The 25,522-nt window shown below is 38.8% G+C and overlaps 1 protein-coding gene across 1 annotated transcript; it reads right to left on the reverse strand.

Moving 5' to 3' along the window:
* Positions 1-3,466: 3,466 nt before the first annotated feature.
* On the reverse strand, positions 3,467-25,295 carry vstm2lb (V-set and transmembrane domain containing 2 like b). Its single transcript, XM_085353946.1, has 4 exons — positions 25,181-25,295; positions 4,988-5,157; positions 3,912-3,956; positions 3,467-3,718 (listed from the first exon to the last, which is right to left on the reverse strand). Exons 1-4 carry the CDS (start codon positions 25,293-25,295, stop codon positions 3,467-3,469), a joined length of 582 nt encoding a protein of 193 aa, XP_085210072.1.
* Between the last annotated feature and the right edge of the window lie 227 nt (positions 25,296-25,522).

Consider the following 25,522-nt stretch of genomic DNA (forward strand, 5'->3'; position numbering starts at 1 on the left):
GAAACCTTTGGAATGCAAGCATGCTGATCCACACAGGTATGCACACATGGGTATTCACAGACGCGGACTAAAGCTTTCTTGGCTGCTGCCTCAAAGCACACTATGCGCTGTCTATCTTGCGTGCTGCACAATATCGTTTATTATTTAGTAAATATTGATATCTATGACTAGCTAGTTTATTGTGATGGTGCTTTGTTTTCTCTATTATTATGTTGCTCTTTGTTGTTTGCTGTCTCCTCTGTTTGTTTTTTTTGTTTGTTTGTTTTTTTTCTCCATACAGGTGACCCAGGAGTACTTTTTTTTTTCTCTCTCTTCCCCCCCCTTCTCACCGTCTCTTCTCCCCTTTGGTTTTCTTTCTTTCTCTCCCCCTCTTTCTCTCATTCATTCCCCCTGTCCTAATTATTAAAAAAAAAAAAAAAAAAAATGACAAAGGATGAACTGAAGCTCTGCCATCACGTAATGTCGCATACTGCTGTTTCTGATGTCATTTAGAAAAAAAAAAAAAAAAAAAAAAAAAAAAAAAATAACATCTACATGCTCCCACTGGCACAGATTATAAACAACAACAAAATAAACTATCACAGCTATGCAGATGACACACAAATATATATCACAATGTCACCAGGAGACCGAGGCCCTGTACAGGCTCTTGGTAAATGCATTGAGGAAATTAATGACTGGTTGTGCCACAATTTTCTCCAGCTAAACAAAAACAAAACTGAGGTAATAGTCTTTGGCGCCAAAGAAAAACGATTACAGGTCACCAGAGAACTTCAATCTATACATCTAAAAACCACAAACCAGGCGAGAAATTTGGGTGTAGTGATGGATGCAGACCTAAACTTAGAAAAACACATTAAGACAATAACAAAGTCAGCTTACTATCACCTCAAGAATATATCAAGGATAAAAGATCTGATGTCTCAACAGGACCTGGAAAAACTAGTCCATGCATTCATCTTTAGTAGGCTTGATTACTGTAACAGCATCTTTACAGGTCTACCTAAAAAATCAGTCAGACAACTACAGCTCATTCAGAACTCTGCTGCTCGAGTCCTCACTAAGACCAAAAAAGTGGACCACATCAGTCCAGCTCTGAGGTCCTTACACTGGCTGCCTGTCCGTCAGAGGATAGACTTTAAAGTTCTGATGCTGGCCTATAAAGCTCTGAATGGTTTAGGACCAAAATACATCAATGACCTCCTGACCCAGTATGAACCATCCAGATCCCTCAGGTCATCTGGATCCGGTCTTTTATCAGTTCCCAGAGTCAGAACCAGACACGGAGAAGCTGCATTCAGCTTTTATGCTCCATATATCTGGAACAAACTCCCAGAAAGCCTCAGATCAGCTGAAACACTCAGTTTATTTAAATCCAGGTTGAAGACTCACCTGTTCTCAGCTGCATTTGAATAAAGCACCAAATCCACACTTTAAGCTTAAATTTCAAAACTTACATTTAACTACTGATTTTATCTACTGTTCTGATTTTATCTGTTTTGATTTTATATACTGTTGTTTGTTTGTTTGTTTGTTAATTAGTTAGTTAGTTTATTTGCTTGTTTTATTCAATTTTAAATCATGCTTTTTATTTGTTCTTGTTTCTAATGTCTCTGTAAAGCACTTTGAATCACCTTGTTGTTGAATTGTGCTATACAAATAAACTTGCCTTGCCTTGCCTTGCCTATAAATCCTTCATCACTGATTATACTCAGACTGAGCTGTGGAATATTCTGCAAGTTACTACATGCCAGTTTCCTTTATATTCTTTTCTCAATTCCTCTGTAGTCAGAGAGACAAAAAAAGACAGTTGATTAACTTAAAAAAAAATGCATATCTGCTTTTTCAGCCCCATTTCTCATGCACCTCTTTTTCCATGTCTACTTAGGCTCCTGTAGCTGAGCTCTCTGGCACCTGTTCCCTTTCATCTGCCTCTCACGGCTCCAGTGTTTGTCCTCCAAATACTTCTAAATGAGCAGAGAGGGCTCTAGCTTTATGACACAATTATCAATTATCATTGTATTAGACAGCTGCAGATCACAGTGCTGAACTGGAACACAGCCACAGACCTGTAAAGCTTATTCACCATTTAACAGTGCAAGATACCACAGATATATCTCAAATATGCTACAAGCTCATATCACGAGCAGGCTGAACTCTTTAATTTGTGCCGTGCATTTAAAGAAAGCATCAGTATTCCTGTTTTTTTCTTCCCTCTAAAGGCACGAGTGCATGGAAGTGTCTCTGCATGTTTGTGACTTACTGCATTTCAAAGCTTGGAGGAAGCAGTGCTCTCTGCTGGTCAGGGAGATAAACTGTTAAGAAAAAGAAAGCCTGCAAAGCTTTTGAAGAATGCACTGTTTGTGTTGCACAGTAGCTGGCAGCACAACACAATCTGTCAGCCGTTTGTGGCAGCTCGGAATATAATACAATGCACGGGGAAAATCCTTTGTTTATCCCGTCTACAAATGTGTCAGCTTACACACCGTAAAACGTGACTGTATGCTCCAAAAGCACATAACACAATTCACCACTCAAGAACACGACTTACCTATAATCTTACAAACATGCAGAGTGATTAGTGTGCAGTAAACATACCATATAACTGATATAAAGAATTTAAAGCATCACTGGATCTCACGAGTAGTCAGTCTGCACACCTTGAAATGTATTTAAATTACCGTAAAACTTTATTTGATCAAACACAAGACGGAAGACCAGAATCACAGAATCAAATTTATAATTTAAAATGAAAGCATTTAACACAACAGTAGCAACGGGGCAAACACAGTCGAGGAGTGATTTGGGGAAAAAACAAAACAAAGGGTATCTTTGTTCAGAAAACTAGGACAAAATTTTAGTGTGATTTACGTACTAGCTGAGGTTTGTAATATTTGATTGGCACTGACTAACTTTGTGAAACAATAAAAGTATACAGTGCAAATAAGTGAATACACAAGAACAGATATCTCATCTCGATGTGACGAGGGCGTACACTTGCATTGTTACAGACATACTAGTTATGGTTAGAAAGCTAAATATACACTTTGCCCTTAAGGCGCCAAAAAACAAGGACTACACGATTTAAAACCAATGCACGGAAAAGTTTTCAGATAATGAAAAAAGTGTAAAATTATTCAGTTTTTTCTTACAAAGCATTCGTACTGAAATACTGCAGCTTTCAGCACACGTTTTGGTAAAAGACAATAGAAGTGGCACACTGCATCGTCTGTCTGTATCTTGGGCCTACAATAATAACATAAAACTTTGTCATTACAGCCTTACTGTCACATTATGGTAAACTTAATGCACAGAGATGAAGTCAATCAGATGTACTGTCAGTAAAACCATGAACAATCAAACCATGAAACACAAAGGGTCTCAGCCGTGTGATAAATTAAGTGTGCTGATGAGTGTCCCTCTTTACAGAGTGAAGTCATGCAAAGTGCCGGGCACATGGCTCGTTTTAAAGCACACAGGTCTCGTCACAGTCAGATTGATGGGGCAAGTGTGGGTGACTGCCCTGCGACTTATACTGGACACCCTCTGATCCCTGACTTCTCTCGGGCTTCACCTGGAGGTAGGCCCGGACGCGGTGGTGCTGCGCCACAGCACCGCTGTAGTCGATCACGCGGCACTCGTACGTGCCCTCGTCTGTTGGTTTGACGCTGGAGAGACGGAGTTTGTGGGAGATGTTACTACCGGCCACTTTCACCACCTAATGAGCAGAAAAGATCAAGTTTTCTTGTTTATGTTTAGTTTGGTGAAATGTCAAAAGAGCATCTATCAAGAAATGGAAATGAGTGTTACAAGAGTGTGATTTCTTACATGTCCATAATCGTGATTGATAATGCCTTTAATCAAACATGACTTTTCTAGGTGACAGCTGATTGATACCACATCAAACTTACACTAATTTTAGTGGCACCTCTGACAGTCTCCTCCAAAGGTACGACCTGCACGGAAATACGGATGAAAAGTTAACAGCAGAAAGCGACTGAGGCAGGTTTTTCAAAAAAAAAAATAGATCTCATTCTTAGCAGCATCTCACTGGAGGAACAGGAACAAACACGACTGATGTATCAGTATTTTTTCTTTTAAAGCAAAGGATTACTTGTTTGGATTGCTTTTCTGATGTGTTTACCTTGTTCTCCTTGTTCTCGTCTAGCTGAGGTTTATACGTGTGTGTGTGTTCAAATGTGCATGCACAAGAACACACTCCACAGTGCCAAGCATGTAAGCCTGTGAGCAGGAGAGTTTGCGTGATTGGGTATGCAGAGGCGCAGAGGTATTCTTTTGGGCATAGGTATGAATTATGCATGGAGCAGAAAGAGATTTTGAAAATCTATTTCTTTCTCAGCACCAATTATAGTGTCTAGAGGCACAACAGGGGAGCTCGAGTCCCCCCATGATGGGAGAGAGTCAACCTGTTCCCCCAGTGCTGGCAAATGCTAATCAGCAATTATACCTTGGTTTCCATGCAAGAGGGTTTGTGCCACTGCATTTCCCTTTGACTGATATTCAGTAAGCTTTGGGTTTAGTCCAAGTGGACGTGCCATAAGAAACTGTGTAAAATCTGAAAAAGTGAATGTTAAAATGGATGTTCAGCAATAAAAAAAGTGTACAGTGATTAAGGTTGCAAGAAATGATTTATATAATCTTTGCTTTGTTCTGGATGTGTTGCAATATCAGTTATATATGTACTATTTTGATCCATCTAGTATTTTTTGGAGCCATGAAATAATTTCTAGCTATTTCAGCTGTTAATTCACTACTTTTAAGCTAAAGCAGCCCTGTTTCATCTGTAATTGGAATTAAGATATATATTTTTAACAAATATTTTCTTGTTTAAAGTTAAATATAGGATGGTTGAGTTTAAGTTTGCTGAGGTATTACAGGAGTTTTTCACCTTCACTGGGCTACAGGTGACTCCATCAAGAAATCACTGTACATATACAATAAAGGAACTTCCATTACAGCTGCTTACATTATTAGTGATATAGGGAGGCTTCTCTTGCCACTCTCTATAGTCCTTGATATACCACCACTGGATCTCCAGGGAGTAGGACGGAGAGCCCGCCCCACGGAAGGAACAGGCCATCTCTACATCCTCACCACTGTGTGTCGTGATGTCGTGTGGGACCTCTGTAAACAGTGCTGCAACAGAGAGACAGAGACAGAGAGAGATGGGCTTAAAAGGACAGAAACATTATTTGTCAAAGAGCCTTGTGACAATGTGGCATTACTGCATCACACTCATACATGAGAAAAACTGTAAGCCAAGGACACAGTGTTGGAACTTAAATAAAAATAAAAATAAGGATTCAGGAAAGAGTGGTGTATTCAACCAACCAAGCAATGATTTTATACCGTAGGTCTGTTTGCACTGCAGGATGATAACAGTCATGATCAGGTTGGTGGTAATCAATCAGTTCCTGAATTTGTCTCAGTTTGCTTGGGATGCTCATAGAAACAAACGTGAGGCACAAATAGAAATCTAAAAATGAAACAAAATAAAACACATACACAGCAAAAAGTTGAATACTAAATAAATTAAACCAGTTAGTTAACCAAGGAATACTAAAAAAAAAAAAGAGTGTAGAAGTGAAATATTTTCAGCTGGTTATAGCTGCTCTAAACTGACAAGGAAAAAATACAGAAGAGGGATCATGCTCTCTTATGTTTGGGCTAAAGTAAAAGCAATCAATGCAGCAAACTGACAATTCAATTAGCTTTTCTTTAGATATCAGTGTGCTTTTCAGTTGTTTTGAGTGCATTAATAAAACTGATTATATTATAGGTAAAGCTGACCTACCAAAAGGCTGTGGAGACAATAATTAGGGAATACCTTTTGCATCACAAGCCCACACACGTCTGAGATGTGACAAATGAAGCCCGACTGCAGCAGTGATGGATTTTAAGAACTCACTGTCAATGACTGATAATTTCAATTAAATAAAATTCATTAAATTTGAAAACTTTGACTTATTAGAAGTTACTACATTACTCAGACCTTATACACAGTAATGTGTATAAGGTCTGAGCAGACAAAAACATACTGAACCCAGTCAGTGTAACACAAAATTAGATTTATGCAGCTTTAGAAATTAAATCAATACCAATGCAATTTTGAGGTTACAACCATGAAATGTAATCTAATTTCAGTCAGCTCAATGTTGTGCTGGCAGCGCATTGGCCATTAAAATTAGAATATAATTAATATGCTCCAGAGTAAAAGTATAATGCACATAAAGCATCACAGGTGATGTGTATTGATCAAATGTAAATGTACAGTTCAACATTCACTCTTCCTGTAGCTCTGTTTTGGTTTCTGCCATCACCTGGCAAAACTGTAAAACAAAAGGAAAGGTACTGAAAAACCCATCGCTCTTTGAAGAGCAATAAGGACAAAAGCCATATAGACTATCAGGTAATATTTTAAGTCTTATCGAGAAAATAACAATCTTTCAGAAAAGTGAGTAAGAGAGGAGTTTTTATTATTTGAAACTGATATTCACTCTGCTTTCTGCAAAGATGAAAAGTAGGCTTGATGGGGGAAAAAAGCTGAGAATAGGCAAGCAGAGAGAGGCTTTAGTGCCACTGGACAGACTCCTAAAGCCTCTGTGCCCTTGCACTGCTGCGGTGCAGCCAGGCAGTGGCCTCATTTGTCAGGAGGAGACCTGCTGTAGTTTTGAGACTCTCCGGGGCCAAAAGAGAAAAAGGCAGAAAAGTAGGATAGACACCGGACACTTTGTGACTAAGTTATCTGGTCTGCATGCAAATGTGCAACAGTGTAATCTTGTTTGAACACTTTTTTTTATCCATTTTCCCCAACTATGCATTCAATTTACATACAATTGTAACATTTTTTCATAGGGACACAATATCTCGATATCTGATACACTTTAAAAACACTCTAGAAAAATAGCTACATAAATAACAAATAAATGAAAAGCATGTGTTCTGCCAGTAATGATGCTATGAGTAAGTAGAAACCTGAGGTTTAAATGGTCACTTAAAGAGGAAAGAGCTCACTGCAGAGAGAAGCAAGAAAAGCAAAGACTTACAGTGCACACGTGAGAAACGGAGAATTTTCATTAATGCTCATTTTACTACAAAAAAAGCTCTTTATGTGTTAGGAGTTCTGTCTTCTCTGCAACAGGGGCGAAGCTAAAGGACCAGCACAAACACAAACAAGAGCCACAAACATTACTAGTTTTTCCAAATATTTTAACACTGCCCCCTGGTGACAATCCGCAGCGGCAACTTGCAGACAACAGCCAGCAGAGCCCTGTGTAGCAACAACGCACAACAGTTTTGGTCACCTAAGGGAGTTTACTTCTAATGAAGCTGTGTCGAGAGGCTGTTCTTTGGCACAGAGCAGTTCCGACTTCAACGCTCATATTCAAAAATGACAATCGAAAAAATTACAATAACAAAGACTTTATGCTAATGTTCAACAGTTTTACTGGCATTCAGCACCTCACTTTTGCTTTACCAGAATTAATACTTTAAATGCCATAGCAATTCAATAGTTTTGGAGACTTTTCAGTTTGATTTAAAGAAGTCTGGACTGAAAAAAATGCATTGCAATCCTTACAAAGACTGGTTTCTTGCAGGACTAATGTATTAGTGTATGGGTAGCTTCGTAGCCTTGGATGTCTTATCTCAACACCAAACATATTGGTAAAATAGCTTGTATTGTGTCTCACACGGCCACAGATAATATTGTGTTGCATGGCCCCAAGTGATTTTCTCTATACTGCCCTGCCCTTCAACCACTGCCGTGAATGCAACACATTCAATAGAGACGTTTCCAAAAGGTCCTAACATCCTGCTGTCAGTATTTGCTCAGATAAAAACTGCTTTTACATTGGCAGACCAAAATCATACATATAGACACATTTCCTTTAAGCTTTTGAGAGATCTCCTGAAAGAAATCACTTTAACATTAAAGTACTTAATAAGTTACACTACAATACACTTTATTTATGCTAAAAAAAAATAACACTTCAGTCACCAAACAACCAAATATTTCTCTACTGTCTACGTTTCATCACAGCCTAACAATCTAACAGTTAAGATGCCGGCAGATAAAAGGGCAGAAACCGCACTTTCTAATGTATGTGTTGGGCAATATTTCGTGTTAAAACAGAGAACATGCAAAAGGTTCAAGGTTTAAAAATACAAACAGTACAACAATACAAAACATGATGACATGATGAAAGACAAACTATGAATAAACCATAAGTTCCTAGCTCAGGTTGAAATGTCACTGTGGATTGCAGAAATAACAGTCTTAACAAAAGATTCACTAGACAACAGCAAATTCTATCTCCTGACATTTTCAATCGGACACTTTCATTGTAATGCAAAAGTAAAATGCCCCCATAAGAAAAGAAACATTTTACAGACATAAATGTCTTTTATTTTAAACTGCCAGCCTTTATAGAACGTTTCGGGGCAGATCAGATGTGCACAGACAGCTAAACAGAAAAACAATAGGAAGTGCAGATCTATGATAAGCAAAAGGAAACAAAAACTGTAAATGTGCACATTTTCTTCAGATTTTTCTGCACAGTAAGCTGCATCTGCTGAGACAATTTCCCGTTGCACTAACTACCCCTACACTGCCAGTGCAGACTGTAATCACAGCAGGTACAAAGATTAACTGTAACCTGATGGTGCGTGGCTTTCTTGCTAGGAAACCACAATAATTGTTCATTTTGAACAGATCAAGACATTCAGAAATAGCACCTGGGAGAACTTGTGACGACTGTTATAAAGTGAAACATTCCAGAAAATTGTAACATGACAAGGCCGATAACGTCTGGCAAAATAAATAAATAAATATTACAGCCAAGGCATGAAGTTAGAGTAGTTACAGAAATTAGAGACATCTACATCTACATATTCTATTCATTCAGCTTTAATAAGACTAAACAAATAATAAGAGAAAAGGAGCAGCTAACCTATTTACTGTCACTCTAGAAGGTGGTGCAAAGATTGACATTTCTGAGAAAAGACATTTTCTTTATGGTTTTATGCCAACGCAGCTACTTTTCATAATACTACAATATGATGCTCTGCAATGAAAAGCACTCTGTAAGAGTATACGTCTCATTATTCAGCAGTGGCAATCTTGCCTCTCAGATCTCTGACGAAGAGCACAGATGTCAGGCAAAACTAATAACAATGTCTTGTTATATTGCGCTTTCAACATATGGTGCTACAACTGAAGCCGGGGAAGGCAGAGAAGTACGTCACGCACAAAATATAAGAGCAAAACAACCAAGGGTGGCATTTCAATCATCTGGGTTTTCTTACTCAATGCAGGTTCTCACACTTTTCTGTCCTCCAGACACAGTATCAACAGCCAGCGGCACAGCACTGCAGCATCTGTCACTTGGAACAGACTGCACTACTGCGGGGGAAAAAAAGGCTGTTTGTGTGCGACATACTGTAGAAAGTAAGAAACACAAAGCAAGTAAGCACAAAAAGGAAGGTATGAAATATCTTTAAAAAATAAAATGTTTCAACATAATAAATTATTAATTGACCAATACAGGAGTATCAAAACCCTTCTGTTAAAAGCACTTGGGGAGATGATCCAACAGAGAACACTGCAAAGGCCAATGGAACCAAAATGTAATAAAAAGGTAAGTGTCCCAAGTAATTAATAATAACAGTTTACAGTTCCACTATTCATTCACTCTCTGGTGGAGGCAAGCTACAGTTGTAGCCACAGCTGCCCTGGGGCAGACTGACAGAAGCGAGACTGCCATATTGCACCATCGGCCCCTCTGGCCAACACCAGTAGTCAGCTGTAGGTGAACTGTCTTGCCCAAGGACACAACGACCAAGAAAGACAGAGCTGGGGATCGAACCAGCAACCTTCCGGTTACAAGATGAGCTTCCCAACCCCCTGAACCACGGTCGCCCGTGTTTTATGTCTAATTAACACGTAAACACTTTTACATCTTCAAGATTTTAAGTCTTTGCTGAAGAGCATAAGCTGTGAAATTTGGAACGCTTCTATTACATGACACGGCATGATAACATTACTGAATGAGCATGAGTAACATATTAGCTGAAGTAAATAACTTTGTAACATCCTAGATACACCATTGTATTTTGTGTATTTTGTGGTGTTTAGTCTGTTTTAATTGAACTCTGGTTAGTTTTCCCCTTTGGTGTGGACACACAACCACAACACAACACTCGCAGGTCATTTACAGAGTGAACATGATTCAACCACAATCTGACCCAACTACCAGGGAAGTTTGCCCAAAACACCTTCCTGTAGCCATGTATGCTTAGCATTCTGGGATACAGCAGGGCCCCACAGACAGTGTTGGGAAGGTTACTTTTAAAATGTATTCCACTACAGATTACAGAATACATGCCCCAAAATGTATTTTGTAACGTATTCCAATACGTTACTCAGTGAGAGTGACGTATTCTGAATACTTTGGATTACTTGACATTAGGTAAGGCTGCACTTTTTGCAGCGATCTCGTATAGAAAGCTATTCCGTGTGTATATAAAACAGGTCCGCGGCTCCAAGCCGTAGTAAAGGGACCTCTTGCTAATACGTCAGGTTCCGTGTCAGGCTTGTAGCAGAAAACTAGCTTTACTTTGTTGTCTGGGTCAAACATATCTTTTTAAAATTGCATTTTGTTAACTTTTGACTGTTTTTGTTTTATACCTTGTGAAGCACTTTGTGATCTTTTATCTAGAAATGTGCTATATAAATAAAATTTTACTTACTTACTTACTTAGCTAACGAGAGAGAGAGAGAGAGAGGCGTTGAAAGGCTCACAGACACATAAAGGGTATGGCAGTCCATTCTCCCTGCAACACGGACTACACTGCCCATGAGGCTACATTCTTTAGGGCTATGTCTCTAACACTCTGTCTTCATATTAAATCATTTTTTGAACAGTAATTTTTAAAAATATTTCCTCACGTCATTATGAGACACGAGATTGAGACACAGGCATTTGAGCCTCTTAATGCGTGTTTTGTTTGGGTTTCCACAGGCGTTGAATTACCAAAAATAGAGAGAGCATAGCCTAAGATATGAAACAGGAAAAGACCGCCATGTAATCCATTTATTTCAACAAAGTAACTGTTTTCTGAATACCACCTTTTTAAACGGTAACTGTAACAGAGTACAGTTACTCATATTTTGTAATTTAAATACGAAACAGCGGGACATGTATTCAGTTACTCCCCAACACTGACCATAGATGTCCAAAGGTCAGTACAGGCTAGCAATTAGCTATGAAATGGACATGGATTCTCCATGGTGTCCAGAGGTCTGTAACACGTCACCTTCTTCCTGAATTTTCCTTTGTTGCTCGTGCTTCAGCCACATGTGGCCAACAAGTGGACTGGAAATTCTCACGTGGTTTTTAATGATGTATCTTGGTTTGCTCATCTACTGGTTGTGAAAGGATTACATAAAAATGCTAAAAATAATACTTTTTTCTTTTTATCTAAATAATAGTTAATGATTAGCCAGTCAGAGTATCAAAACAGTAGCACACATATTTAGGTCAGCTTTCAATCAGACTCATGCTGAACTGGTGTTGGCTTTAACAGTCTAACTGGTTACATTGGAAAAAACCTTTTATTGAAACAGTTCTTTAAAATTAAAATCAAAATAGAGAATAAAGGAGAACTCTTGAAAAATGACCAGTTCTGAGTGTCCACAGCCATTTGAAGCCACAGCATCCGATGTCAAAGTCAAGTCAAGGAGAAAGCTGCATGGGTAGTCCTCGCGTCCAGAGCTACAGTACCAGCACAGGCTTATACCTGCAAGGTAATTCCTGCACTTTTCCACTTCCCCTGCCAGCCAATAAGACCCTGAATCTGTAAAGGTAAGATTTTTTCCTTCAATTTTTAACCTCTTTCTTTTCTTTTAAATCCTTTGCCTTCTCTCTGCTTGTCTCTCTCACTAGCCCACCGACATCTTTCTTAAAAGTCTACCCCCAATTGTTGAAAACAATAGCATCTTTACTCTCCTATCTCCCTGTTCCTATTACCCTTTCATTTTTACTTTCTACCTATTAAGTATCCTTTCTCACTTTCATTCCTCCTTTTATTCGGTTCCCCTTTGCACTTTCCGCTCGCTGAGTGGGCAATATGTGTCTGCTGGCGTTCTGGTGTCTGGCATAAAGAGATTCTTCCAACAGTCTCAAGAGTAGCTCACTACATCTCCTGGAGCCTTGCCCACTGGCTTTGGCAGGTGTTCAGCATCCTGGGAGAATTACCCTGTGTGTAACTCGCTGTGTGGCTTCAATTCAGCATACTGTGTGTGTGTGTGTGTGTGTGTGTGTGTGTGTGTGTGTGTGTGTGTGTGTCTCTGTCTGAATGTAGCTATGTAGAATTGAAACGCATGTTAAAAAGGTGCAACGCATTATTTCTTTGCCACAAGTTGACCACGTTCAGCCATGTGTTTCTGCTGCATGTTTTAATGCACACGTGTTCCCAATACAACAAAATCCCAGCTGAGGTAAAGGCAGAGAATAACAAGGCTTCTAAATCATCCTGCAGCATTTAACATCCATAAGCGTTGTCTTTATTTAACACACACACACACACACACACACACACACACACACACACACACACACACACACACACACACAAATTGCCCAGAGAATCACAACAATTCAAAAAAGATGAAAGGATAAAGTAAGAAATCTTTTACTAGATAGACGAGAGGAAAATGACAAATGGAAATAAAAAAAACAAACAAAAGTCAGTAATTTCTCACATTATCTCCTGGAAAAATAACAGAAAAATATCATCCTTTCATCCATCCATTTTCTGCTACTTATCCAGGTTCAGGCTGCAAGGGTAGCCGTCTCATATATGCATATATGTCCAGACCTCACTCTGCCCTGGCCAAACCAACCAACCAACAGATGTAATATCTTGTCTAGCCCAGGACTTCCTCCTATGCCTGGAACACCTCATTTAGGAGACATCCAGCAGGCATCCGGGTGAGATCCTCAAGCTACCTCACCTGGCTCTTTTCAGAGCAGAGGAGTAGCAGCTGTCCGCAAAGCCCCTCTCAAACGATCAAGGTCCTCACATAACCTCTAAGGATGAGCCCAGGCACTCTTTCGAGAAAGATAATTTCTGAATTAAGTAGTATCCTTCAGTTACCACTCGAACCTCGTGAGAAAGGTGAGAGTAATTCTGGCTTCTAATCAGTGATCCTACACTATAATGTATGAGATGTTTCAAGGTAGCTTTTCTCGAGGGTTTGTTGAGCAAACAGCCTAAGAATTACAACTATTGGTCATAGATTCAGGCGTTATCACCAATATAAACTCAATATGCAGTATTGATTTTAAATACAATACACTTTGGTTTGGTGCTACAATATGTATAAATATTACAGTGTACATATAAATCAAATACATTTACTTGTATACCATTTTTATATATGTGGTCCATGCAGGTATAGTGCTTTTGTGTTCTCTAAGTGAGGAAATCGCATAACTGGCATTTAATCCAGGTGAATTTCAAACATAGCTAAATGTGTTTCACACAAAAGGTGTATATAAATTAGAGATGGACCGATCCGATATTACGTATCGGTATCGGTCCGATACTGACCTAAATTACTGGATCGGATATCGGAGAAAAATAAAAACTGTAATCCGATCCATTAAATATCACGAAAGCACCTCACAAAACTTGCAACACGCCGTAACTCACCTCAGAACGTTAGCACGTCGGAGCAGTATGCACCACGTGATAGAGCGGCTGTGGCATGCGGGACCTGTCGGTGGTCTGGATAGCATTTGGAGCTTCGCTAGCAACCCGGCATTTCATCTCCGACAAAGTTATCCCGAGAGAAGTAAAGCAAGTGTGTAAGTCCATCTCTGAATGTTTGTAAAGCATTCCTGCGTTAAGCTTAACAAGCGACTGCCTCTCTCTCTCTCTTGCTGCTACTTCAATCATGAAACTGCTTAACGATCAGCTGATCGGCTTTTCTGTCGCGAGTCCGTGTCTCTGGTTTGTTTTTGGCCCACTTTGCACCAGAAAGAGGAAACCAGCGGCTGAACAACAGCAGCACGTTTAAGCTTGATCAGCTGTTGTTAGAATGTATTTAATATTACTTTCTACTCGAGGATCTTTTTCTACGTAGCTGACGCTGGTAACTGTGCAGGGGCGGATCTAGCAAAGTTTAGCCAGGGGGGCCGATAGGGCATTAACAGGGAAAAGGGGGCACAAAGACATACTTTTCTTTCTTATTCTCATTTAAAATGTCTAGCTTTTAATAAATAATTATCTGACACCCAAAGTTTTAATTTGATGTAAAATGAATAGAAGTCAATTACTGTATATAGTAACTATTAAGTCTAATATATATACCCTAGTAAGCTATAGTACTTTTTCCTTTGGGAAGGTACCATCTGTGCAGTCTGCAATTTTGTTGAAGAAAGATGTTGAATCTATTTAATATTTCTTGAAAAATAATTGATTTCTGTGCATTTTTTTTCACACTGCATCAAATTAAGGTTGATTACGTCGATTAAGCATCATGAGGTGGAGCGTGAGGGGTGGTTCCCTATTTTTTATTTATTTATTTTTGTTGTTGCTGGGAGTTGGAACCCTATTAGTTAGGTTGCTTAATATTTATGCTAAGTACTCTTTAAAATACCAGAATAGGGAGGATGGTGTAGGTTTAAGTTTATTAGATTGATCAGTATTGCTGAACTATGAAATATTTTTTTTTTGCATACAGGTATAACAGAATAGCTTTAGTGTAGTTGTTGTTTTAAACTTGAGTATGAACTTATACAAAATGCAGCAAGATATTTAAAAAACAGTTTTGTTGATTAAAAAACACTATATCGGATTCATATCGGTATCGGCAGATATCCAAATTTATGATATCGGTATCGGTATCGGACATAAAAAAGTGGTATCGTGCCATCTCTAATATAAATATCTATAAATTCTTGTGCAGGGCATACCACGCTTCTCATCCTATGACAGCTGGGATAGACTCCAGCCCTCACGTCACATTAAACTGGATAAACAGAATGGTTAGATGGATGAATCTCATCATCCACTCTGTTACTGCATTACATTTTTATACACACTCAACATTTCTTTATCCATTTCAATTTAAGAGTCCTCTAGATTTTCACTGGACAAACTGTCAATTCCTAATGAGGATTATTGAAGACATATGGTATTCAAGATTATCTATGAATGTGGCATTAATCCTTGACAACTGCTTATTACACCGCACCAGAGATTACGTGAAGGAGAGACAAAGACGCATAAGTGAGGCTGACCGTCGTACCTTTTTCTAAAGAGGAAGACAGAATGACAGATGTTATACTGATGATTTTATGATCTGTTCATTCTAATATTTGACCATGTAGTCTGCTATAGTTTAATGATATATGTAAACTATCTCTGTGCCCTGCTTACACAGGAGCCACAACTCAACAATGCATGTCCACACATTGTCAGTGTACTTAACCCTAGAACACTATCGCTGGGTGATTTACACCCGAGAAAATACATTTACATGATTTCTCACCCCTGCAGCTGTTTGCGTGTCGAGGAGCCTGTGCCTTCACCAGGGAAGTCTCAAATGTCCCAGGAATGGGTGGACCAAAGACCAGCTTTCCAGAGTCATTATTTTGTTTTAGGAGTTTTATTTTTCATTTTGTTAGACATGGCACAGTTGAAAGTAAAAGAAGACCACTCTAATTTGTCATGTGTTGTCATATTTTGATATATTCGATTACTTTTCATTGGTTATATTATATCGGGTAAAAATCACCCGGCATTAGTGATCGTGTTACTATTTATAGCGATAGTGTTCTAGGGTTAAACACATTACACCTGTACAGCTGTGGTGGTGTATCATAGCAACAATGTTTCAAACAAGAGAGAGTGCAGTCTATTTGCATATAATCCTCTATGCTGCTACATTAAATCTACATTAACTACTGAGTTATAATTATGCTTCCTCCAATTTCACAACGAACTAATGGATAGTGTTTCTTCATTTTCTAACAAAGAGCTTTTTTACTTGATTTTGACATACTGACACTTTCTGAGTATGTGCAGTCAGTCTTTTTCCACATCACCATTTTTTTTAAGTCCATAAATTACAGAGAATAAAGACATTTTTCTATACTTTTGTAAGTGAAATTTCATTTTTTTTAATGCAAGGACTGGAAACACAGAATTCAGCTTTTACAGATTTGACTTTACACACCAATCTCAAGAAAAAAATTAAATCAAAGGACAAAAAAAGCATCTGGGTGAAAATTAGATTTCACACTATAGTTCAACCGACTCAGCAACTCAATTGTGCGCATTCTGCTTTATGTTCAAAATTTATGATGAACCTTAATTGTTGTGACTGCAGGCCTGATGATCAAATGTATGAGGGGAAAATTTCACATCAAGAAAGACACGAGTCACAGAGATCATGAACTTTGCGGACAGAGGGAATTGACCACAATAAATGAGAATATTTCACCTGTATTACGTGTACATTTCCTTCATTCTCACTTAAATGATTGTTGACAAAAGTATAAGCAATATCCAGTGTTTGCTATTCGATAAACTCAGGCCCTTTGTCAGGGTTTGACTGTCCATCTGACAGTTGTCAAATTGCATTCCTGTTAGCTATGCAGGAGCCCTTCTCAGCCCTGCCTGTGAAACATGACTTGTTGACAAACAAACTGTCTGCTGGTGTGCGCAGTGCCAGTGTCAGGCCGTAACAAGCCTGCTCAGCAGACGTCCAACTGTTTCCTGACTTTAATCACACAAGCATCACCAGAAATCAATCGAATAACCTTGGTAGAATGCTAAATCAACACAAAAGCTGACTCCGTTCGTGGACTTTCACGGCCCTGAACTGGCTGAGAGTACAATGAGAGCGTGTACTTCTGAAGTGGATATTGACTCCCAGGGAAATCTTAAGCACACTGGGTTGTCTCATTTATAACGCTATATAGCTGGCAAGGAGTGAGCTTGTCTGGCCTGGCCTTGTCTTAGTATGGATTTTCATAAAGGCAGTACTGTCAGAACCATCTTTTAAGCAGAGGCAGGGGGACGCTTGTCTGAAGATGCAAAGTACAGGACATGCATTTTTAAAGTGGCCCTCCTTGCCATTTTTTACTTTATTGCTTAGAGAGCAATGATAGAAGTGAGACCATGAGAACACTGGAGCAGCTGCTCTCTAGCCACCAAAGACTCATTAAAAATGAAAAAGGGGGGAAATAATGAAAGAAAACAATCCAGTGGAGGACATAAATATATAAACAAAGGCAAATACTTTGTTCATGCCCTACAGAGACCATACTTTTCCAGTAATGGTAAATATTTTTCATCTTCAGGTCCAAGGCAAAACAAGAGGGATAAATCCAGTATGAGTGGCAGTGTAAGGTCAATGCATCGATCCTCTCTTTCTCTCCCTCCCTGTTGTGGAGCAGCTTGAGCCGTATGAGGATGACTAAATTACAGGCGCCTCATTAGCATGGATGAGAAGCAAGTGTGACAGCCGTATCTTTCCTTGTCCATGCTTGTGTACTTGTGTGAGCAAGAGAGAGAGAGAGAGCGAGGAGGCTTGCAGTGTAAGCTTGTCAGCACCCCTGAAAGCTTCTGTTTTTACTTTGTGAAACCATTAAAGGATAGGGTGTATGTTATTCTATATTCCTCTCACTGCCAGTTACTTGAAGAGACAAAAACCAGCAATCAGTTGTTTTTTCCTTTTCTTGTATTTAGGGATGTAGACCTGGTCAAGATGAAGTTTAAACTAGAGGTGATTTAAGTGACTGTGTCGTTGTCTGTACCAGGCTCTGGCATGGTATTTTAAAAACTGCAGATCTGGTGGGATTGCCCCATACACTCGCCACACAAAAAGGAGAAAATATCCATTGAGCTACAGTTCTTGGGTGAAAATGCCTTGTAGATGACTGAGATTAAAGAATGGCTAGCTGCTTCGAAGTAATTGGAAGCCAATAACTAAAATAACCACTTGGTACAACCAAGGTATTCACCAGAGCATTTCTGGACATGGGACATGAATTTTGAAGCAGATGGGCCAAAAGTTGGACAATAGAGGACTAAAAAATGCTGCCTGCTGCAATGAATCTGCATTTCTGCTGCAACATTGAGATGTTGGGGTCACAAAGTGACACAAACAATATGAAAGCTTAGATCCATCCTGCCATGTATCAACAATTCAGGCTGCTGAAAAAACAGTGTCACTGTGTATCATGTCAGTCTTGTCCTTTTTCAGCTGCTCCCGTTAGGGGTCACCACAGCAGATCATCTGTTTTCCATTTCTCCCAACCCGGCAAGCACCTGCATGTCATTTTGACAGCACACCGATTAAGTCTCCTCTTTGGCCTTTCTCTTTTGATCTTGACTTGTTTCTTCTTCAGCTTCTTTCTCCCAATCAATTTAGTCTCTCTTTATTTCTCCCATATCCAAACCAAGTCAATCTCACCTTTCCTACTCTGTGCCTAAACTGGGACTTGACATACTAATTCCTAATTGTATCACCCTAAATGCAAATCTTAGAATAATATCAGTGTAAAATATGTATTTCAGGAAGTAAGCACAAAAATAAGATTATGATGCAATCTAAAGAGGCCTTAATGGTGTGGCTGAATTTAGAGAGATAAAGTATAATGATTGACAGCAGGCTATACTTGACTGTTGAGAAAACTCGGCCAAGGACCACAGTGGTTATGTGGCTCGTCTGAGCCCATCTCCAGGGCTGCTTTCATGTGTCAGTCCAGTCCTACAGAGAGATATGAGAAATGATGCCTGGTAGCTGGAGGAATTGTAGAAATCCTTTTCTAAGTTAAGTGCAAACATTTTTCACCTGAAAAGGTGCTGCCTTACAGGGACAGCTAGTAAAATCGGGTTCATTAACTCAATGGTGCCATTTGAGTCACATCTATAGGGCACTGTAGAGAAGAAACGAATCATTAAGAAGAAGAAAAAGCTGTAAATACCAAGACACAAAAACCCAGATAAACAACATAACTTCGACCAAGGTAAATGTAAATAGCCCGTGAACAGAAACCCCCTGAGAGAAGGGATTTCACTAATTTGATGAATGGGTTTAATAATCAGGGAAGCCCCGAGGGAATCGTGGGTGAAACAACAAGAAGCTGCAGCAATAAAGAGACCTGCTGCAGATACAGATATTTATCTTGATCTTAGAAAGCTTTAATCCTGCATACAAAAAACGCCTACTGAGAGTTCTGTTAGATCGATGAATACAAGACAACCTTTAGAGATTATCGCACTTTCAAAACATCTTTTAAGTAGTCAATAGCTACTTTTCTTAAACCTGTATACATATATAAAATAAATATTAGGATCACCTAGGATATTACGTCAAGAGATTTCTGTACAACAGTTACAGTACAAGTGACAGCAAATAACCAAGTGTGGGAAATAATTATACTGATAAACAAAAAAATTGCCAGAAAGTCAATAAAGCTGTATTTGGTCCAGAATCAGCTCTGGGGCAAACAGAAAGGTATGTCCTTTGGGAAATTATCATTTACTGCGAGACCTTCAGCCTGAATTCAAGGTGGAAGTTAAAAATAATGAAATAAGGATGGAGCCGGGATTCAAGCAAGCAGCTGTCCACCTTTTGCCACTGATACACCGGGCTTACGGACTGAATTTTTCATAGCCCTTGGGACGCGAGACACGGAGGCTATTTCTGCGTTTCCTCCCAGTATGTGGCTACATGAAGTATCACGTATTGTTGACAACACATACCAGGGCTCTGAGGCATTTTCGAGATTGCTCACCGTACTCCATCTGGAGTCCACAGTAATGAAAGACAACATTATGTTCCTTTCTTCTATGTCGCCCTTGAGAGCCTTTAAGTAACGGTGTCTGTGTTTTCCTTGAGTAGAGTGCAGGAGCCCTTGCTTGGCATGTCCTGTCTACACAGTTTCAATGAACTAAACAGGACATTGAATTAAGCTGCTACATTTTCACGTTACTTTTTCTTGAATTGAAAGTAGACATATAATAATCTGTTTAATATCTGAATCATAACACACAGAGCTTGTTAAAGTAGAATATTCACTATTGTACTATATTTTCTGAACCCTCTTTATCAAAAAAAAAAAACAACAAACTTGAATGTGCACTTTGGTACACTGGGATTGTCACAATACTAATATTTAAAGCAACCCAGGAAAATACTTGATAGAACAGGGACAAAAAAAAATCCCAAAAAATTAAGAGCCCTTTTTAAAAAAAGTAAGGATTAGAACGATGGAAAGAATAACATCAGTGATAATACTAGTTTAAGTTGACTGATAATTGCAAGCTTTAAATGTATTATTAATAATAAAAATAGTAAATAATTATCATCATCATCATCTTACTATAACGATGCATTCCTGTTCCCAAACTGCTCCTACACACAAATGATTTTTATAGCACTCAAATCCTTACAAATGATATATTATGTGTAGTAGCTGTTCTCAAAATCAATGCCAACATTACGTGTACGTGGCTGGATGCAAATACATTTTGCAGGTGCATATTGGGGTAACTTTTCTCATGCACAACTGTAAATAAGTGTTCATTAAAATGATCAAGCTAATAATGTGATTCAGTTGTCTTAATATATAGCTTGCAAAGAAGAAGAAATACATGTATTTTTTGTTTGGTGTTTATGAAAAGCTGTTTTGGCCATCTGACTAGATACAGTGATATAACGAACATAAAAAAGAATAACATGACAAATTTACATTCATGTCTGTGTTGTAATGCATGAGCAAAGCAAAGAATAACTGTCTGCAGCACAGATTTTTGCTGGTAATAATAATAATAATAAAACTTTATTAATATAGCACCTTTAAAAAAACAACATTAGGAAGTACTTCACGAGACAAGACAGGAAATAAACAGCATATAAAACATTTAAGAGGAGATAAAGATGAAACATTAGGTATAACAATACAGGCAGCACAGGGAGATTAAAAGCGATGAATGAAGACAATTAAAATTAAAAAACAAGTAAATTAAAAGCAAATATAAAATAAATTAAAAATCCCTAGCAGAAGGTGATAAAGCAATTACAAAGGACAACATAGAAATAACTCAGAATGGAGGATCAGAGAAAGCCTACTTATGAAAATGCGTCTTTAAGAGATTTAAAAGACAAAAGTGAGCCATTCAGGTCTTCTCAGGGAAATTGTGGGGTAACTAGCCTTCGCTGAGGACCTCAGGTTAGACCAGGAGTGTACAATTTCAGGAGATCGGAAATATACACTGGTGCCAGTCAACAATAACATTATAAAACCAATTCAAGACATAATAGTAGGCCAATGAAGAGAAGTATTTAAATATAAAATAGAAGTATTTTGTTCATTTTGGTTCTTAAAATATACACGTCAAATATTTTAAGATGACCTAAAATAGTACCAAAAAATGTTTCCACAGGTGTCGCCACTGTGGATGCATGTTTCATTTGGCAAAGCACTGGATGCACTTCCTGATGCAACACTCCCAATAATCAAGGCTTGGGACCAGCTCTGGGAATGCACTAGCTGGTGACCCCCTGTGGCTGGATTTGTGGCTGTCGAGTAATTGCTAATAGTGAAGCAGCTCATGTTAATATACACACCAGTTAAGATAATGACAACTGTTCACTGCTTAATGTTGTTGAAAACGGAGCTTTTCTGAACTCTCGTAATTCCTCCTCAAGTGTTGTTCAGTGTTACGAACATCACCTACTTCACAGACAATTTTTCATATGCCAAAGGCATCAGGTAAAATGATCAATCTCTTGTCATCGTAATGAACCTTTTCACTGTTGTTAGCATTTAATTGGGCAAATCACAGTCGGTTATTGGAGGAAAATTAGCAGCAGATGAATCTATAATTAAAACAATCCCAACTGCTTTTTTTTCCATGAGAAATTCTTTGTTATATTTAAATTTTTATTAATAGTCTTAATTTATTAAATAAAATATGATATTTTAATGTAGCTACAAGTACTGAAAGTCGATTGTTCAAAGCTTAATTTTTGTTTGACTTGAATGTCCGTAAAGTCAGGTAGGTTTCACAGAAATATCAAGACAACTGATTGATATTTTTTTTCTTACAGATCAGAGGAGATTTCTGTATCACCAGTCATCACTTCAAGTCACGTTGTGTTACACACACTCTTGTTTCACTGCCCTTCTGTTTCCTACCAAGCCTCCACCAGCACCCTCTGCTGTGACAGCATGATTGTGCAATCTGTTGCCCCCCACCTCCTGCACTGTCAGAGCTCCATCAAATTAAAAGCCAATGCAAACTGACTGAGCTGGCTGTCCTCATTAAGAGGACACCAAGCAGAGGACTGGGTGAGGATCCTAGCCACTTTGGAAGCCTAATGAATTGGTACACTGTGAAGGTAGTGCACTCACAGAGCAGGATGAGCATTGCCAAAGAACACTAACACTGCAACATCTTATGCTAAAATTGAAAGGCTTCCAACATGTCTCCCATCATCATTATCATCACTTCCTGTTATAAGTTACCCCTGAGACCTCCCCCATGCATAACATCACTTATTACAGCTTCTGTCGCTTTCCTTACTGCTGACACTTGACCTTCAAGTACTTATGGCAGGTAAGAGTCTTATTCTGATGCATGTGGCATACAATGGGGTGAAGCTACTGATCCATTGAACGTGTTTGTCTTCAGACAGAACATATAATTTTGCGTTGCAGGTGATTCAATCTACACTTCAGCTCAAGTGGAAACTGGGGTGCAAGGGCCAGATGCACTTATCTGAAACAAATGAGTCAGGGCTAAATCTAACAAGCACTCTCCAGAACTGTGCATCCAGCCTCTCTGCTCTGCATGAAGGCTCGGCTTCCCTCTGCTTGAGCCATTTATCAAAGAGTCTGATTACAAAGAAAAGAAAAAAAAATCTTATCTAACCACAAAGGATAGTACAACTCTGTTTTCTGGTGGTGAAGCTGATGTTGTACAAATATGACAGTAGAAAGCTTCTAGGTTGTTTTCTCAACATAGTTTTTCATTCTTGTTAAACACACGGAGGCGTTCCTTCTTTTTTTTGCCTGGGAAACAGTATTAATGGCAACACTACAGTCGATTTTAATTTGCTTCCTTTGGGAAAAATGCTGCTGATTTTCTAACCTGTCCAGTACAGTCCATCCTTGTGACGCCGCTGCAGAATTTATAGTTTGTCAAGTCAAAGCTAAAATGCTAAACACAGCAAGCTGAAGGCAAACCACGCAATTTAATTATGTAACAGTAAGGTTAGGAGGTGCAGGAGAAAGGTGAGATTGCTATTAGTTATAAATGATAATTCTGTTCAAAATTTCACAATGTATGAACCACAGAAAACGAAATCAGTTGTTTTTCACATTGAAATAAATTATTAGAGCTGGTAAAATAAAATATAACAAATAATGAAACAGTGGTTTCAGTGACTATGACCTGAAAATATGCATTCAAACGTGCAGGTAAACATTAAATGTTTCAGTCTGAAGTAGGTTTTATCGTTGCCCAACAGATCCTGCTGTTGACGGTGCAAGGGTAGACACTTATCTAAAGGGAAGGGAATTTTAATGTAGGCTTTTACATACCATTTTTATGTTAGCACAGGTACAGTACAGCAATCCCAGTGAAACTACAATAAGTCATGTGTTATTCTGTGAAATACCAACCTAGAAGGACAACCGGACGACTGCAAACTTACAATTTTTTAGCCAGTTCTAAGTATGAAATATGGCAAGTTACTTGAGTAACAGGGCATCTCAAGCCTCTACCCACATCCATAAAATGCACACAGCACAGTACAAGAACTTCATTCTCCTCTGGGTGAATACTAAAGCTGTATTTTGTCCTTTAAAACACATAATGTGCACATCCTTTTGCACTTGTGTTTTACTTTATAGTGTTAGATTTTATTTTGTTGTACATCAGACTAAATCTTCAGTCCACCCTGGGTTTAATTTTCCGTATGTTGAACTACTCTGGTAAGCCTTGTCAATTTGAACAGCTCACACAGTGTGCTGTTGGATTTGTAATTCATATCTACTTTTTCATAACTCTACAGTTCTTGTTTAGCAATATTAATTAGCATTATTATTTTATACTTTTTGATGAAATACAACTCAAAATAAAGTTTTCAGAGACACAGATTTTCTAAACTGTCTTAAAATGAAACATTAATACACCACTGTAGTGGTCCCAGTAATGGACAGGCTACCATCTCACTGCAAAACTGATTTTCGAAGGGTGCCCTACACTGCACACCATCCCATCCAATCTCTCCTCACATTTTCTGTCCCTCTGTCTCTACCATCACCTATTGACTTGGGAAAAAAGACATTACCTAAAATAATTAGGAATACTGTATGAAATTACTAAAAACAAGACGTTTGGTTGGGGGTGTTGTGCCTTGGGGAAAGACCTGAGTCAGTTATGTGTAAAGTAAAATTTAACAAAAAAAATGTACTTGTCAGACCAAAGAGCAATGCATGGTTAAGAAATGAAGAAATGAAAGATGACTGACTTTATTACAGTTTATACTAGTCTCACATTTTCTCTGATATTAAAAAAAAACATTAAAAATGTTTATTTTCCGCTGACATTTAAGGATATGTAAACATTTACCAAAGTTGCAGCATCTATTTTGTGAGTGTGTGTTTGTGTGTGCTACAATAATTATACACACAAACATTTTGAAGACACTTTAGTAAGAAGACATTATGATGAAACACCTGCCTGGCTTCAAAAGCCTTTGTCCTGCCCCTGCTTGTTGTTAACCTAAGTGTGTGTGTGTGTGTGTGTGTGTGTGTGTGTGTGTGTGTGTGTGTGTGTGTGTGTGTGTGTTTGCGCTTTTAATGAGTAATGAAAAACAAGTTTCATATACAGGGATATTAAAATGCTCAAACATGGTCGAGCACGTTGGTGTAAACACAATAAAACATGATGAAAGTGCACAACTCATTGTTTAATTTAGCCCCACACACCCCATCCGTAATGTATATGAACTAATCACTGACATCAAACGTTGTTGTTCACTAAACCCCACCCAAACACTTAAGAGTCAATGCAATGAGAGCTTCACTCTCCCACTCCAACAAACACACTCATTAACACAACTTACCGTTCCCAGAGATGTGATTATCCACCTCTCCGTGTCCGTCGTTGAGAGCTGCGTTAAGTTGAATGTAAAGTCCCGCGTACTGTAAAAGCCCCATTATCACTCCGAAAGCTCCCATTGCTTCGGCCGGTATTTAAAACAGTTGTATGAAATTTTCACGTTAGATGGAGAGCATCGGTAACGATATATCCCCACCGGCGCAGAGCAGCCCTTGCAGACATACAGCTGGAGCTGGAGGACAGAGACTCGGAGACCCGCTCGGCTGTGAGAGGGAGGAGATGATGCGGCCAGCGCGGGCGGAGGGAGAAGCAGCGTGTAAACAGGTGAGGCGGCTCACACCGGGAC

Source organism: Diplotaxodon limnothrissa, linkage group LG5 (assembly GCF_057381915.1).
Source record: "Diplotaxodon limnothrissa isolate DT_005_m linkage group LG5, D_limnothrissa_male_GT1.1, whole genome shotgun sequence".
In the NCBI taxonomy this organism is placed as follows: Eukaryota; Metazoa; Chordata; class Actinopteri; order Cichliformes; family Cichlidae; genus Diplotaxodon; species Diplotaxodon limnothrissa.